The 20,538-nt window shown below is 44.1% G+C and overlaps 1 protein-coding gene across 1 annotated transcript in view; it reads right to left on the bottom strand.

The window, feature by feature from the left end:
- nubp1 (nucleotide binding protein 1 (MinD homolog, E. coli)) overlaps positions 1–20,538 on the bottom strand; it is a 69,904-nt gene that overhangs the window by 31,952 nt on the left and 17,414 nt on the right. Inside the window, exon 4 of the mRNA XM_080206949.1 lies at positions 3,385–3,453. Coding sequence (XP_080063075.1) covers positions 3,385–3,453 — 69 coding nt within the window. The remainder of the gene's footprint in view (positions 1–3,384; positions 3,454–20,538) is intronic.

Below are 20,538 nucleotides of genomic sequence, written 5' to 3'. Positions count from 1 at the left end.
GTATAGCGTGCAAGAAACAATACTTTTCACTGTATACTAATACACGCGACAATAATAAATCAAATCAAATCAAATCATGCTAAATTCTGCCTCAGTGTACCCGAACAGGCACCAGAGTGTGGCAACTAGGGGATTTTCACAGTAACTTCATTGCAGCATTATGTAAGAACATAATAAGAACATAAGAAATAGGAGCAGGAGTAGGCCATCTAGCCCCTCGAGCCTGCCCCGCCATTCAATAAGATCATGGCTGATCTGTCATGGCTCAGTTCCACATTCCCGCCCTCTCCCCATAACCCTTAATCCCCTCGCTTATCAAAAACCCATCAACCCGCGTCTTAAATATATTTAGCGAGGCAGCCTCCACCACCTCAACGGGCAGAGAATTCCACAGATTCACCACCCTTTGAGTGAAGAAGTTCCTCCTCAACTCCATTCTAAACCGCCCCCCCCTTTATCTTGAGGCTGTGCCCCCTAGTCCTACTGTCCTTTCTGAGCGGGAAGAGTCTCTCCACCTCTATCCTATCCATCCCATTCATCATCTTATACGTCTCAATGAGATCTCCCCTCATTCTTCTAAACTCTAACGAGTACAAGCCTAGTTTATTCAGCCTCTCCTCATAGTTCAACCCCCTCAACTCCGGAGCCTACTTGTGACACTAATAGAGGAATTTAAATTCCTTTCACCCTATAACAAATCTTCCCCTTCATTTTGTTTCCCATTCTCCCCTCCCTGTTACTGTTTACAACTGATCACATTGCTCATGCTTTCCAGCTCTGATGAAAGTTTGTTAATTCTTGTTTCTCTCTCCACAGATGCAGCCACAGCTGTTGAATGCTTCTGATCTTTTCTGTTTTGGTGAATACCCTTCTGTAATTGTGTCTGCGAGGAGGCTGGCTAGCAACAGGGCTTGTCTTGTCTGAATCAGGGAGGAACTTACCGGCATCACTCTCAGAGACTCAAGTAGAAAACAACCACTCCAGTGGCACAGTGGTTAGCACTGATGCCTCACAGCGCCAGGGACCCAGGTTTGATTCCAGCCTCAGGTCACTGTCTGTGTGGAGTCTGCACATTCTCCCCATGTCTGCATGGGTTTCCTCTGGGTGCTCCGGTTTTCTCCCACAGTCCAAAGACGTGTGAGTTAGGTGGATTGGGCATGAGAAATTACCCTTTAGTATCAGGGGGACTAGCAATGTAAATACATGGAGTTACGGGGATAGGGCCTGGATGGGATCGTTGTCGGTGCAGGCTCGATGGGCCGAATGGCCTCTTTCTGCACTGCAGGAATTCAATGATTTAGTGACTGTCTTTTAACAAGAATCCAATCTTAAAGAATGAATCCACCAATCACTCAATAATCAAAGGAATTTCCATCACTGTAACTGTGACGACAGTTTGAAAGTATTTACTTGGCTGTGGGAAACTCAGAAACACGCACAGCATTGTATAAATATGCCATGTCGATGCGAGTCTATGCTCTGTCCAGTCGGGGCACTCTCTGGCTGTTCCAGCCCACTTCGTCCTTGCTCTGGTTTAGTGTGCAGCGATGAAAAAAATTCACATGGGCTTCCCCAGAGGGAAGAAAATCATTCCAATCAAACCACTCATTTTGCTACATTTCATTTCCTGCCCATCTAATGCCAGTGCAGTCAAAATCTCTTTTACAATAGAGTGTGAACCTGGACAATAAACACACAAATGTGACTTGGGATTTAATGTAGAATCCATAAAATAGAATCTTAGAATCCCTACAGAACAGGAGGGGGCCATTTGGCCCATTGAGTCTGCACCCACAACAATCCCATCCAGGCCCTATCTCCAGATATTTACCCCACTGGTCCCCCTGACACTAGGATGTTTTGGCTGTTTACACTGGGGGCTAAACTCTCCACCTTGCTGCAATGAGAATGTGGCATGATCAGCAGTTACACTCACACCCTAAAGGGTCAATTCAGCATGGCCAGTGCACCTAACCTGCACATCGCTGGAGAGTGGGAGGAAACCCACACAGACATGGGCAGAACATGCAGACTCCACACAGACAGTGACCCAAGACCAGAACTGAACCGGGTCCTAGGCGCTGTGAGGTAGCAGCGCTAACCACTGTGCCACCACAGTCTGTCGTATTGAATAACATTATTATTGCAGTTTAAAGTTTATTTATTATTGTCACAAGTCGGCTTACATTAACACCGCAATGAAGTTACAGTGAAAATCGTCATACAGTCGTCACACTCCGGCACCTGTTCGGGTACACTGAGGGAGAACTTAACATGGCCAACGCACATAACCAGCGCGTCATTCGGACTGTGGGAGGAAACCGGAACATCCGGAGGAAACCCACACAGATGTGTTGAGAAACTCCACACAGACAGTGAGCCAAGCCGGGCATCGAACCCGGGTCTCCAGCACTGTGCCACCCCTAACTCACTGTTTAGAGGAAAAATTGTTCTGAAGTATATTCCCATTAAATTGTTCATGACCAAGTTACAGTATCATAGTGGTTACGTTACTGGACTCGCCATGGTAGTCGGGGAATTTAAATTTATTTAACTGAAGAAATAATGATGGGAAAGGTGGCCAGTAAAAGAGATTGAGGTCAACAAAGACTGGCCTAATTACACAGTCTCGCATACTGGATGAATGTAGAAACTTTAAATATAAACCATGTCTCCAGGGGGAGATTAACATGGATGACCATGGCTGGCGATATTCTCTTCGGGTATGATCCCTGAAGAGGAAATAATCCGTAATGGTGATGGTTAAACTACTGAATTGGAGTTCAAACTCATCCAGTTCACCGATATCCTTTAGGGAAGGAAATCTGCCGTCCTTACCTGATCTGGACTACTTGTGACTCCAGAGCCACAGCAATTTGATTGGCTCTAAAATGCCCCCCAGAAGTGGCCCAGCCAGCCATTCAGAATCAGGGCTCATCACTACCTACCTCTAGGGCAGTAAACACAGGCTTTGTTCGCCTCATCCTGGGAGTGAAAACAAAATTAGCACACACTGATCCCATATCCCACAACCACTTCCATCTAGGACAAGGACAGCAGGTACAGGGGAACACCACCACCTACGAGTTCCTCTCCAAGATATTCACCATCCTAACTTGGAAATATATCACCGTTCCTTCGCAGTTGCTGGGTCACAATCCTGGAATTCCTTCCCTAACAGCATTGTGGGTCAATCCACAGTACATTGACTGCAGCGATTCAAGAAGGCAGCTCACCACCACCTTCTCAAGGGCAATAAATGCTAGCCAGCCAGTGAGGCCCATGTCTCACGTATGAATAAAAAAAAGCTAGAATTTTGTCCATTCGAAACGATGCTCTTTAATGCATGCTCAATTATTAGCAATCAAACAATTTCACTCTTACCTGTTCACCTTCCACTCCCATTATTTTTGGAATGGATGGACCACACATGTCGACATCCAGCAGAGCAACCTGTCATCAGAAAAACACAGAGTGAGAAAAATGCATTTTCCAAACCAGAGTATTACTCAAACGTGAATAAAATTATAAAACATGGATACAATGCTATCAGAGTTCAAAGATCTACCACTTATCCTCTCCAGTACAACTTTCCTCCATTTCCTGGAGTGCTGTCTGTGCATTAAGTCACAGCACAGGATCTTTCTGAGATCACGCACCCCATTTTGTAACAAATACTAAATGCAAATAACGTCTGTTTAAAACCCAGGAGCGCTGAACACGAAAACACAAGTATGCTGGAAATACTCAGCAGGTCAGTCAGCACCTGCGGAGAGAATGGCAGAATTAACTTTGTAGGTGTGGACCTATCATTATTCAAATAGGGGGTGGTTCACCAAGCATGTATTACAGGCTGGTAATCACCCTTCTTAATTAAGCCAGAAGACAGACCCCAGTACAATTCGAGAACTTGTCCCCTGGCTGGTAAGCTTGCAGTCACACTCCTGGGAACTTAGAAAATGCAACTTTACACTAAAATTTGCACAGATTTACTTTTCGACCCCAATTTTCAACTGCAGGGGATGAAGAGGAATTGGTCAAGAGCTTCAAATTTCGAGGTGTCCAGATCACCGACAACCTGTCCTAGTCCCTCCATGCCCACACTATAGCTAAGAAAACCCAAATCTCAAAGGAGGCTAAGGAAATTTGACACATCTGCTATGACTCTCACAGGTGCACCATAGAAAGCATTCTTTCCGGTTGTATCACAGCTTGGTATGGCTCCTGCTCTGTCCAAGACCAAAAGCAACTACAAAAGGTCATGAATGTAGCCCAGTCCATCACGCAAACCAGCTTCCCATCCATTGACTCCGTCCGCACTTCCTGCTGCCTCGGAAAAGCAGCCAGCATAATCAAGGATACCACGTACCCCGGACGTTCTCTCTTCCACCTTCTTCCGTCACGGAAAAGATACAAAGGTCTAAGGTCACATACCAACTGATCCAAGAATAGCTTCTTCCCTGCTGCCGTCAGACTTTCGAATGGACCTACCTTGTACTAAGTTGATCTTTCTCTACACCCTAGCTATGATTGTAACACTACATTCTGCACCCTCTCATTTTCTTCTCTATGAATGGTATGCATTATGCAAGAAATAGTACTTTTCACTGCATACTAATACATGTGACAATAATAAATCAAACCAAAGCATTATTTAGTTTGACTAAGCAACAGCAGTAATGGTATCAGTAAGTTTGCATGACTGTGAAAGGTGACAGAAAATCTATTCTTCTGTTTAGAGTCTTCATGTTTTTATCACACCGGAACAGTACAGCAGATGGTACTGACTACTCCAGGGCAACAAAGGACATTTCAGTTGAAGCAGGAACTCAGAGTCCAGAATCATAAGGCAGCTTGTTTTCATTTGCACATATTTATACACAGAACACCGTGCAGACACGCTCTGCTGGCATTGTCAAACACAGCATCAATCACTAGCACAAAGCAGCAGCTTTACAACATCATCCTGCGAGAATGCAGAGAACCTTCGTTTAGATAGATGCCAAGGGAACCCAGCTGCTCAAAGGGGAAACCTCCTAGAACGACTTCCAAAGAAGACTTTCTTAAAATTCAATCACAGGACTCAAGTGTCATTGGATGGATCAATATTTATAGGCTTTCCCTTAATCGAGTGCCTTGCTCAGCCATTTCAGAGGGCAATTGAGAGTCAACCACATTGCTGTGGCTCGGAGTCATATGTAGGCCAGACCAGGTAAGGAAGGCAGATTTTCTTCCCTAAAGGGCACTAATGAACCAGATGGATTTTTTTTATTGACAATCCAGAATTTTCCATATAATAGAACCCGTAGAGTTCCTACAGTGCAGAGAGAGGCCATTCGGCCCATTGAGCCTGTACTGACACAATCCCACCCACATAACCCCACATGCTTACCTTGCTAGTCCTCCTGACACTAAGAGGCAATTTAGCACGGCCAATCAACCTAACCCGCGCATCTTTGAAGTTTTGTGGTTGCCATTACGGACAGAGATCATGTTATTCCGCATTTATGTAATTAATTCCCCAGTTGCTGTGGTGGGATCTGAACTCATGTCTCTGGATCATTAGTCCGGGCCTCTGCATTACTAGTCCAACAACATAACCAATGTGCTACTGTTCCCCATACTGGGGGTCAATTTCAGGATTACTTAAAACACTTTGCTGATTAGCTCATTTATCTCCACTGTTAATTCCTTGATTGCCACCAATCAAAGAACTGGAACTCAAGGATGAAGAACAGGAACCGTTGGTGCATATTCCCAAAATTAAGTTCAACATGAGCTACACCTGGAAAAGCACACACCTCCCTCCTGATCCCAGCAGGAAGCGGATTCCCATAACTTGTAGCTTAGTAACAATCAGGTAACAACAATGGAACCTTCCCGCTGTGAATATCACTTCACAGAGAGGTCCCAGGTGTGCTTAGGGCAGTGGCTGAGATTAAGTGTTAGCCACGGGCTGGGAGAAGGGAATAGGGATTAGGGAGAAGGGAATCGACCAGGTGTCCTGCCCTTATTCCCTAAACAGTGGTCGTGGTCAAAACTGCAGATACACGGAGAGGCCAGGACAGGGACAGGTTGGATGAACAACCCATCAGCGCTCATTGTTGTGGTTCAGACAAGGTATGCACACACGAGAAAGTGTGACCTAAAGTGATGCAGTTCAGCCTGAACAAGGTTTTTGTTTCAGATATTTCTACTGTTTAACGTTCATGCTTTCCAAGCTAATTCTTCTATCCAGAGGAGGTTCCGATGGTTTTAAAAGGAGCCCGCCTTCCTACAGCACATATGATTGAATAAAAATCACCAGTGTACAGGATGAGCGCCATGCTCACAACCAGAGGTTTGACAAAACCAAATGCAGCTCAATCCTACTGACATGGCATTGCCCAATACCAAAACTCCCAGGGACACAGAGGCATGAATTACGGGTGTGGCATCAGCATTTGAGACAATGAACGATATTCCACTTTGAAAAAGTCGATGCCAATTTCGAAGGGGAACAAAACTTTACAGAGAGCACTTTCTAAAGAAATACTTCCCCTTTTCCGATGCTTCAATGATTCATCGCACTGCTAAAATTGCTATCACTAGGAGAAAGCTTTCCTACCATCTTGATCCTTCAGGGATGAGTCAAGTGACAGTGATATCATTCAGCTGACAAAGCCACAAACTACACCAGTCAATGCTGCAGTGTGACAAAGGAGAAATCTGTCCCTTTCCCGCTCACTCTCAGAAAGTTAACAGGCACCAGCACTGAGTACTAGTCAGGATAAAAGTTTATCAAATAGCATAAGCAAGTTTTCTCCCTTAAAATATTAATTAATAACTTGTGGTATTGGGTGGCCAGGTTCGGGCCTATTAGGCGTCCTTTATGGTACTGATATGGATTCAAATCCCAATTAGATTGATAGTATGAAAGTTCCTTTCTTCCAGTTGTCACGCACTTATCCACAAACCATTTGACGGAACAAATTCCTGAGGTGCCCCCTCGGCCTGCTGTCACACCCTCCGCCCGCCGTCACACCCTCAAATCCTGGAGCTCCCTCCTTAACAGCACTGTGCGTCTACCTGTACCACGCAGACTGACTGATGTCCAATAACAGTCCTGGAACTCCCTCCTGATCAGCACTGTGGGTGTACTGATGGTTCAAGCACAGATTTCCTGCCACCTTCTCAAGGGCAGTTAAGGATGGGCAATAAATGCTGGTCTGGCCAACGATGGCCACATCCCGTAAATGAATTTTTTAAAAAAGGCACCACAAGGACAGGCAAGGTGGAACATATAAAACGTCCTGGATTGAAGCGACACTTGCTGCAGCTTTTAATGCACAGATTGAGGGACATCTTGCACAAACAGCAGACATTTTGGATCCGACTGCGGGAGAGTGGGTATGGGGGAAAAATGGTGACATTGGAGAACTTACCCAACACTGCAACAAACTTCAAAATCATTCCATTGGTTGTAAAGTATTTTGGATTGCCCCTACATCATGAAAGGCGTTATATCAATGCCACTTCCATCTTTCTTTCACTACAGATGGTAGGCATTAAAATTCCTGCTATCGATTAGTTATAACAGAGTTTCCAGGTTCAATCTAGGGGTTAACTGAATGACAGCGCCAACCAAATCACTCCACGCTGACAATCAGGTCCCACTGATGCCTCAACCCATCTTCCTGGTTGCAGGCATGACATGGTCAGAACTCATGTTAAAACAGCTGATCTGTATGGTCCATGTTATCCACTGCATTCCTCATTTAACACCCAACATTCCACACAATATATCTCCTGTGAGAGTTCCACTATGTTTAAGTTGAAAGTTTATTTATTAGTACCACAAGTAAGGCTTACAGTAACACTGCAATGAAGTTAACTTGAAAATCCCCTAGTCGCCACACTTCGGCTCCTGGTCAGGTACACTGAGGGAGAATTTAGCACGGCCGATGCACCCTAACCAGCACGTCTTTCGGACTGTGGAAGAAAACTGGAGCAGTCGGAGGAAACCCATGGAGACACAGCGAGACAGTGGCCCAAGCCGGGAATCGAACCCAGGTCCCAGGCACTGCGAGGGTAGCAGTGCCATGCAATGCTTTCTGAAACACAAGGCTAAATCTCCTCTCCCAAGCATGTCCGGCGATAATTCTTGGATGGGAACAGAAGGTGGAGTTTTAGCTTCTTCAAGCACAAGGACAATCCTTTACTTGGAATGGACTGGATCCTTTTCCCAGAAACACAGTCCATCATTTCACTCAAACTCATAACAATCACAAAGGAAGCTTGAGCGGTGAAGTAGGACAAAAGTTGGCACCAAATCCAGAATCAGTGCCTGCGTAAATACATGCTTGAGCAGGTACCTACTGATGTCAATCTGCTGCATTTAATTTCTACAGCAGGTTCTTTTGACAGTTAAATAGAAATATTAAAAAGCTTTGAAAATGTATGGGGCTTCTTGTTTAGTTTCTGAATCACTACCTAAACACAGTCAACCTTTTAAAGAGTGTTTGACATGCCAAATACCCAATCAGTCAATATTTGTATAGCCATCACTCTCTCAGTTGTTTCAAACACTGAGTGATGGCAGGAACTGGGTGAGAGCCTCCAGCAGGGATCGGATCACCTCTGAGGCAAAAAAAAATAAAGTTAAAAACAGAACCATTGCAGCTGCAATGCCATGCTCAGAATTGGACTCTGATTCACCAGCAGCTAATATTCCAGACAGAAACCAGCACCTCCAGATCCATACACCAGTATCATTATTTTCCACTTGTATTTCCCTTAAAGACACTTGAATGCGAGGCTTTGACTTTTTACATTTCAAACTTGCCTTGGGGTTTTACTTAAAAAGACATTTAAGCTTCTCGGCAGAAGCCTGTGTTTAGAAACAACAAACCAGAGACCTATCCTTCTTCATAAAAGCTAAACAAGACGTGCGACTTCTCCGAGGGTTTGTCTATTGAAAAAGAACATTCATTGCTTTCACTCGACAAGAGACAGAAACTAGAAGCAGGAGTAGGCCATTCAGTCCTTCGAGCCTGCTCCACCATTCATTATGATCATGGCTGACCATCAAATTCAATATCCTGATCCCCCCCTTCCCCCCAAATCCTTTGATCCCTTTTGCCCCAAGGGCTATATCTAATTTCTTCTCAAAATCACCCAACATTTTGGCCTCAGCTACATTCTGTGGTAGAGAATTCACCACCTTCTGGGTGAAGAAATTTCTCCTCACCTCAGTTCAAATATAACGCCTAGTTCTGGACTCCCCCACCACTGGGAACATTCTTTCTGAATCTACCCTGTCTAACCCTGTTAGAATTTTGTAAGTTTCTATGAGATCCCCTCTCTAAACTCCAATGAAAATAACCAATTTAGTCTCTCCTCAGATGGTAGACCTGTCGTCTCAGAGATCAGTCTGGTAAACCATCGCTGCACTCCCTCTACAGCAAGGACATCCTTCCTCAGATAAGGACACCAAAACTGTACACAATACTCCAGGTGTGGCCACACCAACACCCTGTACTATTCCGATACTCAAATCCTACAATGGCTAAGTACAAATTGGTAACATGGCTGTGATCATTAGTGTAATGTCAACGTATTTAATTTTCTAAGCATGTTGCACACAACAGTGACCGTACAGCAGAGGAACAAGTTTCTCAATCCACACACACACTTCCTTTTCCCTCTATCGACAGAACTATTCATTTCCTCATGTGTTATTCCAGCCCTGCCTCAGCCACATCCTGCGGAAACAGGTTCCACATTCTCACCACTCTCCAGATAGAGACATTTCTTCCAAATTCTCGATTTGATTTCTTGTTGACGCATCTTATATCGATGGCTTCTTGTTTTCCACACAACTGGAAACAATCTCTCTTTATCCACACTGTCAAAACATTTTGTCATTGTAAAGACTGTAACTGCTGGGTCTAAAGGCTGGGTCAGTGGCCTGCGCACATGTTGAATTGGATGAGCAGCCATGGTCAAGATGATTGGTGGAGCAGGCTCAAAGGGCCGAATGGCCTACTCCTGCTTCTACGCTATAAGATCATCCCTTCGTCCTTCCCTTTTTAGGAAGGAAGTTAGCCAGTCCATTCAGCCTTTCTTGGCAGGAATAACCTCATAGTTCTGGTATCAACAAAATCAACTTTGGGAGGACACAGAATTCTATTTGGGTGTCAATACCTCCTGTGACAAAAAAAAAATTAGAGCATATAAACACTTGCAGTGCACATCTCGACTACATGATGGAGCACCTAAAGCTCAGGAACCGACAGGTCTCTGCACCTTCCTGATTGCCTCACTAATTCACTCCAATGCATTGTCCTCAATCAGAAATCCACTCAATATGGTTATGGGGAGAGGGCGGGAATGTGGAACTGAGCCACGACAGATCAGCCATGATCTTATCGAATGGCGGGGCAGGCTCGAAGGGCTAGATGGCCTACTCCTGCTCCTATTTCTTATGTTCAATATCAAACTCAAATAAAGTCAGCTCCTGAGGACAATATCTCTGTGTTTTAGAATCATAGAATTACACAGTGCAGAAGGGGCCCTTCAGCCCATCCAGTCTGCACTGACACGCGAGAAACACCTGACCTCCCGTCTAATCCCATCTACCAGCACTTGACCCAGTGTGTTGTGTGCCAAGTGCTCATTCAGGTACTTTTTAAAATGATGTGAGGCAATCTGCCTCTACCATCCTCTCAGGCAGTGCAGTGGCACAGTGGTTAGCACTGCTGCTTTACCGCGCCAGGGACCCAGGTTCAATTCTGGCCTTGGGCAACTGACTGTGTGGAGTTTGCACATTCTCCCCATGTCAGCGTGGGTTTCCTCGGTTATCGGACAACAAATTTTATGAAATTGGGCACACAAAACGGAAGCAGACTAAAGTTACACTCAGAACCCCTCCACTAAAAATCACAAAGTAACAGACACTGATCAGTAGGCGAGAGCATGCTTTTAGAATGCAAATGAGGGCTAGCACATAAGGGAAGCTGGACAGGATGGCACCTACAGGAACTAAATCTCCACACCATCAAAATCAGCACTTTTAAAACAGTTAAACAACCCGTGGAGACACCTAAAATTAGCACAGTTAAGGAAACATTCCTGGCCCCTCAAAACCTCTTTTGAGATCAATGACACACCTATGGTTCAAACCCCGGAGATTCTAGACCATTAAATAACCAGACAAAACAATTAACACACACTTAAAACAATTTCCTCAACACTTGGAAACATCGAGACGGGATGGCTAAGGTCGAATACTGTAAATAAAGTATTAGTATTTGAATCGCATACTGCACCGAAGATCAGGTATAACTATAGCCTGCTGTGAGGGACGGGCGGAGCGCTTTCGGGACAGTCCGATTGTATGTCCTGACTGCGCTTCTCCGTCGACGTAAAGAAAATAAAGCTGCGCCGTTATTGAACTTCACCCTGAGTCCGTAGTGGTCGTTTCGCCCACTCGCGCTAACACCTCCGACTGCTCCAATTTCCTCCTACATTCCAAAGATGCGCGGGTTAGGTTGTTTGCCATGATTGATTGTCCCTTAGTGTCAGGATTAGGGGGGCAAATACGTGGGGTGAGGGGAATGGGACCTGGGTGGGAAAGTTGTTGGTGCAGGCTCGATGGGCCAAATGGCCTCCTTCTGCACAGTAAATTCGATGATTCCAGACCGTCACCGCCCTCTGGGTAAAAACATGTTTCCTCACATCCTCCTAACCCTTCCGCTCCTCACCCAGAGCCTATGTCCCCTCATGACTGACCCTTGACATAAAGGGGAACAGCTGCTCCTTATCCACTCTGTCCATGCCCCTCCTAATCCAGTACACCTTGATCAGGTCGCCCCCTCAATCTTCTCTGCTCCAAAGTGTATGCTTTAATATCCTATGTGTGGGGGGATATGACTGAAGAGTTTTATTGAAATAGCAATCGTAAATAGGTCAGGACATAAACACTAGTGAGGCCAAGGCACTCAATGCTGTTTGAATCCTGCCACGGCAGGTGGTGAAACTTGAAATCACAAAAAGAAAAATCTGAATTAACAGCCTAATTAAGTTTCTATGTTTGCTTATTTATTAGTCACAAATAGGCTTACATTAATACGGCGCTGAAGTTACTGTGAAATTCCCTTAGTCGCCTGCTCAGGTACACTGAGGGAGAATTTGGCATGGCCAATCCACTAATCTGCATATCTTTGAACTGCGGGAGGAAACCAGAACATCGGGAGAGAACCCACGCAGGCACAGGGAGAATGTACAAACTCCATACAGACAGTGACCCAACCTGGGAATCGAACTCGAGTCCCTGTTGTTGTGAGGCAGCAATGCTAACCATTGTGCCGCCCACGTCCATGAAACCACTGTAAAAACCCATCAGGTTGAGTACTGTGTGCAGTTTTGGGCGCCACACCTGTGCAAGGATATTTTGGCCTTGGAGGGAGTGCAGAGGAGGTTTACTAGGCTGATACCGGAGTTGAGGGGGTTGAGCTATGAGGAGAGGCTAAATAAACTAGGCTTGTACTCGTTAGAGTTTAGAAGAATGAGGGGAGATCTCATTGAGACGTATAAGATGATGAATGGGATGGATAGGATAGAGGTGGAGAGACTCTTCCCGCTCAAAAAAGACAGTAGGACTAGGGGGCACAGCCTCAAGATAAAGGGGAGGCGGTTTAGAATGGAGTTGAGGAGGAACTTCTTCACTCAAAGGGTGGTGAATCTCTGGAATTCTCTGCCCGTTGAAGTGGTGGAGGCTGCCTCGCTAAATATATTTAAGACGCGGGTTGATGGGTTCTTGATAAGAGAGGGGATTAAGGGTTATGGGGAGAGGGCGGGAAAGTGGAACTGAGCCACGACAGATCAGCCATGATCTTATTGAATGGCAGGGCAGGCTCGAAGGGCTAGATGGCCTACTCCTGCTCCTATTTCTTATGTTCATTAATGTTCTTTAGGGAAGGAAATCCTTACCTGGTCTAGCCTACATATGATTCCAATGTCACAGCAATGCAGCTGACTCTTAAATGCCCTCAGGGATGGGTGATAACTGCTGGCCCAGCCAGCGATGCCCATATCTCACGAACAAATAGAAAAGAAATAGGGATATTGAGTACAAATGCAATGAGGTTATGCTGCTGATTCTTTTTATGTAGTTCTGGTTAGGTCACAACTGGAGTACTGCATCCATAACTCTGGTCAGCACACGTTCAGAGGGATATTGTTTTGTCTGATTGGTTATTTAATAGTCTAGAGGGGGTGCAGAGAATATTTACCGCAATGGCTCCAGGGACAGGGCTTTTAGCTACAAGGTTAAACTGAAGATGATGGGGTTGTTCTTTTCAAAGCAAAGGAGGCGGAGGGAAGAATTAGGAAAGGTTATGAGATTGTGACACTTTTAGATAGGGTAGACAAGGAAACACAGTTCACAATAGATGATCGTCCAAAACTAGGGAATACAGATTTAAGATTTTGGACAATAGATACGGCAGAAAAGTGAGGAGCACATTTTATATTCAGCATGCGTTAATGATCTGCAACTCTCTGCCTATGAGGATGGTGGAAACAAAGAGTATAATTTCAACAAGAAATTGGATGAGCACTTCCAAGGGAAGTAAATTGACAGGGTTACAGGAATAGAATGGGGAAATGGGGAGGCAATAGTCGAGTAGTATTATTGCTAGACTATTAACCTAGAAACTCAGCTAATGTTCTGGGGTTCGAATCCCACCATGGCAGATGGTGGAATTTGAATTCAATAAAAAAAATCTGGAATTAAGAATCTACTGATGACCATGAAACCATTGTCGATTGTTGGAAAAACCCATCTGGTTCACTAACGTCCTTTAGGGGAGGAAATCTGCCATCCTTACATGTGACTCCATAGCCACAGTAATGTGGTTGACTTTCAACTGCCCTCTGAACAAGAGCAACTAGGGTTGGGCAATAAATGCTGGACAGCCAGAGACATGCATGTCCCATAATTGAATTTTTAAAAATTGGACTGACTGAATTGTTCTAGAGAGAGTTAACATAGACTTGATGGAGCGAATGGCCTGTTTCAGTGCCTTAATAAAACATACAGTGAACTGTCAAGCAGTATAGAATGGTTTACGTGCCATCATTTTTAACAGTGATTATCCCACACAAACGCCCATGTTGTAACCTGACACTGCTTCACAGAGTGCAGTACAAAACCAAGCATTATTCAAGGTTGATGCATCAAAAAACAGACTTCCTCCTCAGAAAATATCAAAGGTCATTTTGAGATGTACATTCCAGAGTTTGATAAAATAACTTGTTTTGCTCACAGTGTCGCACAAAGTAGATGATTGGAAATGACTGGAGTTTAGCTGCTTTGCCAGAGTTAACGTCATAGCATCATAGAAACCCTACAGTGAAGAAAGAGGCCATTTGGCCCATTGAGTCTGCACCGACCACAATCCCACCCAGGCCCTACTGCTGCATCCCTACGTACTTAACCGCTAATCCCTCTAACCTACGCATCTCAGGACACTAAGGGGAATTTTATCATGGCCAATCCACCTAATCTGCACATCTTTGGACTGTGGGAGGAAACAGGAGCACCCTGAGGAAACCCACGCAGATACGAGGAAAATGTGCAAACTCCACACAGACAGTGACCCAAGCCGAGAATCAAACCCAGGTCCCCGGAGCTGTCAAGCAGCAGCGCTAACCACCGTGCCATTGTGCTGCACTTTGAGTAGTGACAGCTTAAAAAGCAGAAGCCTTTGTTTAAACACACTCAGACACATTTAGCACATGCAAGATAATATGCAACATAATTTCTTTCCACAAATGAGTCGGCCTAGCAATTGCAATGTTTGATACTGGGCATTTCAGCCCTCCCTCATCTGTAACCTCCTCCAGCCCGACAAGCCGCCACGATCTTTGTGTGCACTCCTCCAAACAGAGCATCTCAGGCAACCCTCATTTTCAACACTTCACCATTGGTCGCCCACACTTTTAGCTGCTTTGACTCAGACACAACATCAATGCCTCACTCTCTCTCTCTCATGGTATCGTTTTTTGGCTTCTTATCCTGATATGACAGTTGAGGATTGCAGATTCCATTAAAACCACATAAGCGTTATCAGTTCCAGACCTGAAACTTACAAAGTCAGCCTAGACCATAGGTTTTGCACTTGAATTTGGCACGGGGTGAGCATAAGGTGTTTCATTCCAGGTGTGATTCAAATGTCCCACTAGGGAGCTTTCATCAAACAAAGTTTATAGAACACAGTTAAACTATAATAAGAAAATTAGCATAAACTTTTACTAATTATAAAAAATAACTAGCATGATTTTGTATAAACATTAACAGCTAAGTATATTGTTCCAAATCAAACCACCGCACAAACATACACCCTGTTCTAGGCTTGGCATTGAAAGCAATTATGCTCATGTGATGCTGGATATTGCAGCTTTTCAACACCTGCTGTGAATTAGACCTTTGGATGTTGAATTTAAACACTGAGGTTTTCTAATCCTGGAGTTTTCTAATCCTGGAGCTTTCAGCACGACCTCAGTGAAGACAGAGACACTGCTTACCTCTAGCTTCAAGCTAGCAAACCACTGACAGCAGAATTTGCAACACCAGGGAGACAGGGACTAAAAAAGAAACACTGCTTTTGGTCCGTAGACCAAACAGCTTCTGCCCAAAATGAAACTAAAACCCTGAACATTACTATGAAAAACAAACAGGCATCACCTGATCTGACAAACTTTCACAAATCAAACCCAAGACAGCAATCCCAAAAGACCATAAAATTCCAGGACACTGCACTAGCGCAGATTAAAAATAAATGTTACTTCAATTATCCTGCTTTAGCAACAATAAAAGATACCGCACGGCACAGAAACCAAAAATGGCAGAACCGCTTGAATAAACTACAGAGAAAAGGATTTACTTAAAGGCACAGTAGCATCACATAAGGCAAATCATCATGATAAAGCTCAATGTAAATTCTGATGCCAAACAGGAGCTGCTGTAGAGCAGTCCCATTTCCCTGTTCTATTCCTACAGTTCTGTTAATTTCCTTCCCTAGGAAGAGTAATCTAATGCGGGTCGCAGAATATTTTAATGATGTTACTGTTTGTCTTTCAAAGCACTTGGCATGCGTTGTAACATCAATGCCAAGGAAACAAGGGAAAAAGAAGCAGTCTTCCTTCAGATGACCTCTTCAAATGCCATGGATGTATAAATGTCAGCATCATTCTTCTTTGGGATTATTACTGAACAGAGATTCTGCAGAAATAGTTTCCTTATTTCATTTACCAACTCAATTTCTCCTCTCTCAAAACTAAACCTGATTGGCCATGCTACATTGCCCCTTAGTGTCAGGGGGATTATCAGGTAAATACATGGGATTATGGGGATAGGGCTTGGGTGGGATTGTTATCAGTGCAGGCCTAGAGTCACAGAGGTTTACAGTATGGAAACAGGCTCTATGGCCCATCTTGTCCACGTCGCCCAGTTTTTACCACTAAGCTAGTCTCAATTGCCCGCATTTGGCCCATATCCCTCTATACCCATCGTACCCATATAACTGTCTAAATGCTTTTTAAAAGACAAAATTGTACCTGCCTCTACTGCGACCTCTGGCAGCTTGTTCCAGACACTCACCACCCTCTGTGTGAAAAAAATTGCCCCTCTGGATCCTTTTGCATCTCTCTTCTCTCACCTTAAACTACGCCCTCTAGTTTTAGACTCCCCTACTTTTGGGAAGAGATGTTGACTATCGACCTCATTTATACCCCTCAGCATTTTATTTGATGACCCAATGGTCACCTCTTGCACTGCAGGGACTCTAGGGCAGGGCAATGAGCATTTTGACCATTCTAATTTCCTTGTATAAACAGAAGAATGCCTCAGGCATCTGAGTTATTTCCTACTTAGTCAACTCACCCTTAGCACATTTTTGAGAATGATGTGAATGTTTCTGATTAAGATACAAAACAAGCTTTGCAATGACTGATTCACTGCAATTAAAAATATCCCTTTTTAACTTGACGTGTCTTTATACACTTTGGAGGTGCTAAGTGTATTGCATCTGGATAATGTTACAAGAATGACACTGTCATGATTTTTCAGAACTTCTGTACAAGTTCACAGGTTCCAGTAACCAGAACTGGACAATTTGCTGACTCAGGTAACACATACTCTGTCCCAACAACCTAATATTATTCATTTGTGAGACATGGGTGTCACTGGCTAGCCAGCATTTAGTGCCCATCCCTGGTTGCCCTTGGAGGACAGTTGAGAATCAACCACATTGCTATGGCTCTGGAGTCACATGTAAGCTAGACCAGGTAAGGCCAGCAGATTTCCTTCCCTAAAGGACATTAATGAACCAGATGGGTTTTTCTGACAATTGACAATGGTTTTAAGAACATAAGAACATAAGAAATAGGAGCAGGAGTAGGCCAACTAGCCCTTTGAGCCTGCCCCACCATTCAATACGATCATGGCTGATCTGTCGTGGCTCAGTTCCACTTTCCCGCCCTCTCCCCATAACCCTTAATCCCCTCTCTCATCAAAAACCCATCAACCCGTGTCTTAAAAATATTTAGCGAGGCAGCCTCCACCACTTCAACGGGCAGAGAATTCCAGAGATTCACCACCCTTTGAGTGAAGAAGTTCCTCCTCAACTCCGTTCTAAACCGCCCCCCCTTTATCTTGAGGCTGTGCCCCCTAGTCCTACTGTCCTTTCTGAGCGGGAAGAGTCTCTCCACCTCTATCCTATCCATCCCATTCATCATCTTATACGTCTCAATGAGATCTCCCCTCATTCTTCTAAACTCTAATGAGTACAAGCCTAGTTTATTCAGCCTCTCCTCATAGCTCAACCCCCTCAACTCCGGTATCAGCCTAGTAAACCTCCTCTGCCCTCCCTCCAAGGCCAAAATATCCTTGCGTAAGTACGGCGCCCAAAACTGCACACAGTACTCCAGCTGCGGCCTCACCAATGCCCTATACAGCTGCAGCAAGACCTCCCTACTTTTATATTCAATCCCCCTCGTGGTCATCAGTAGATTCTTAATTCCAGATATATTTTTACAGAATTCAAATTTCACCATCAGCCAATGCGTATTTATGTAATTAAGTACTTTCAATCATATATCTACATACTCCATGTTGGCAAGTCGACTTGCCACCCAATCAACACCCTTTTCTCATACCATATAAACTGCTGCTCCCTTTGAAATTTGGCATTCTTGTGTTTGCCCGGAGGAGTGCAAGATGGAAAATTTCAGGTTTCTTCACCAATTGAAATTGGTGTGACATCAATTTTCTGCTGTATTTTTGATGTAATGAGGAAGCCACACATGTATATTCCAACAAAAACCTGCAAAAATGTCCAAGGACCTAATTCCCAAATCAATTCAACAAAAACAGCGGGGTGGCACAATGATTAGAACTGCTGCCTCATAGCTCCAAGATTCAATTCCCAGCTTGTGGAGTTTGCATGTTCTCCCTGTGTCTGTGTGGGTTTTCCCCGGGTGCTCCGTTTTCTTCCTACGGTCCAGAGATGTGCCGGTTGGATGGATTGGCCATGTTAAATTGCCTTCGTGTCAGGAGGACTGGCTAGGATAAATGTATGGGGCTATGGGAATAAGGCCTGGGTTGGATTATGGTCAGTACAGACTTGATGGGCCAAATGGCCTCCTTCTGCACTGTAGGATTCTATGATTGTAACCTACTCGGTAAACTCCAGAGAGATAAGTGATTTTATCTCTTTGATACACTGGGTGACATTTCGCTTTGTTGTTGACTGCAGATTATTGAATGCACACTTGATACAATGGAATTCTAAATGAAGCACTGACACAGCAAAACATTTTCAGTCACTTGCACTGATGCACAATATTTGCAAACAAATTGCAAATCTAATAAACACCTCCTGTGCTATGCATAATTTTAATCAATTCCAAACTTCACTCAAAGGCAACACAGCATTCTGGAAGTTGAACATCTTTGTGTCAACCGTTTATTTCCATTTTGCTATTTTTGTTTTTGGAAACTTAATTAATTCCACTAAAGGTGTTCAGATTATCTATTTTGAATTGAGTTTGGAAAAATCCAAAATTCCTGATTTAAACACCTCAGCAAACTTGGCTACTGGGAGTCTAGAAGGTCTCGCCAAGAAAGCTTACTCTAGCTTACCCTGAACTTGGGATAACACTTCTGGAATTGCATGAAAGAAATGTTTACGGGATTATTTACCTCCTGGGTACTACAATCTATTTTAATATATACAGGAACAGTCTCTCTCTCTCTCTCTCTCTCTAGAGAGTTAAGCACTCTATTCTTTATTAATATCTTCTTACATCTATCCATTATGGCCATTGTCTAGTAACACCACCTTACAATTGCAAATATTGTTCTCATCTGGTAACTCCTTAACCAAATAAAAGATTGAAAAGGACAACAGTGTTAGTGTAAAAAAAAAGGAGAATGCAAATACACATCTTTATTCATGCAGCGAGTGGTTGGGGCCAAAACATGACATAATTTCAAGAAGAAATTAGATATAGCTCTTGAGGCTAAACGGATCAAGGGATATGGGAAGGAAGGCGGGAGATCAGGATATTGAATTTGATGATCGGCCATGATCAAAATGAACGGTAGAGCAGGCTTGAAGGGCCAAGTAGCCAACTCCTGCAACTATTTGCTACGTTTCTATGAATACACTGTCTGAGAGTGCAATGGAGACAGGTTCAGTCAATAGGCTGAAGAGGAAAAGAAGCAAAATACAGTGGATGCTGGAATCACAAAGAGAAACAAAAAATTGTCAGACTCTGAAGAAGGGTCATCGAGATTCGAAACGTTGGCTCTATTCTCTCCTCACAGATGCTGTCAGACCTGCTGAGATTTTCCAGCATTTTCTGTTTTTGAGGCTGAAGAGGGAATTGGATTGTTATCTGAAAAGGAAGAATGTGCAGGGCTACAGGGAGAAGCTGGGAAATGGAAGTTGTTCCAATGAAGAGCCAGCACAGCCATGACGGGCCAAATGGCCTCCTTCAGCGCTGCAACCATTCTTTGCTATTAATTAAACTGCAGTAAAATGAATCAAGGTTTCAAAATAATTTTCCCCAAAACATTTTCAGAAATGCAGAAGTGTACAGTAGGACAGATCTTCATCATTAGATTACTTTTCTCTTCAAGGACTCTTTGGCAGATGGACTTCAACGCGGATAAATGTGTAGTGGTCCATTTTGGCAGGACCAACAGGATGCAGGAGTACAATATCAAGGGTAGGAGTCTTAGCCGGGTTGAAGAGCAGAAGGATCGTGGGGTCCGGGTCCATAGGACTCTTAAATCGGCCTCGCAGGTGGAGGATGTGGTCAGGAAGGCGTATGGTGTACTGGCCTTCATTAATCGAGGGACTGAGTTTAGGAGTTGGGAGGTAATGCTGCAACTTTATAGGACCTTTGTCAGACCCCACTTGGAGTAGTGTGTGCAGTTCTGGTCACCTCACTACAGGAAGGATGTGGAAGTTATTGAGAGGGTGCAGA

The sequence above is a fragment of the Carcharhinus amblyrhynchos genome, chromosome 18 (assembly GCF_965287045.1).
Source record: "Carcharhinus amblyrhynchos chromosome 18, sCarAmb.v2.hapA, whole genome shotgun sequence".
Classification (NCBI taxonomy): domain Eukaryota; kingdom Metazoa; phylum Chordata; class Chondrichthyes; order Carcharhiniformes; family Carcharhinidae; genus Carcharhinus; species Carcharhinus amblyrhynchos.
Note: the sequence above shows the minus strand (reverse complement) of the source record. Positions and strands in the feature narration are given on the sequence as shown.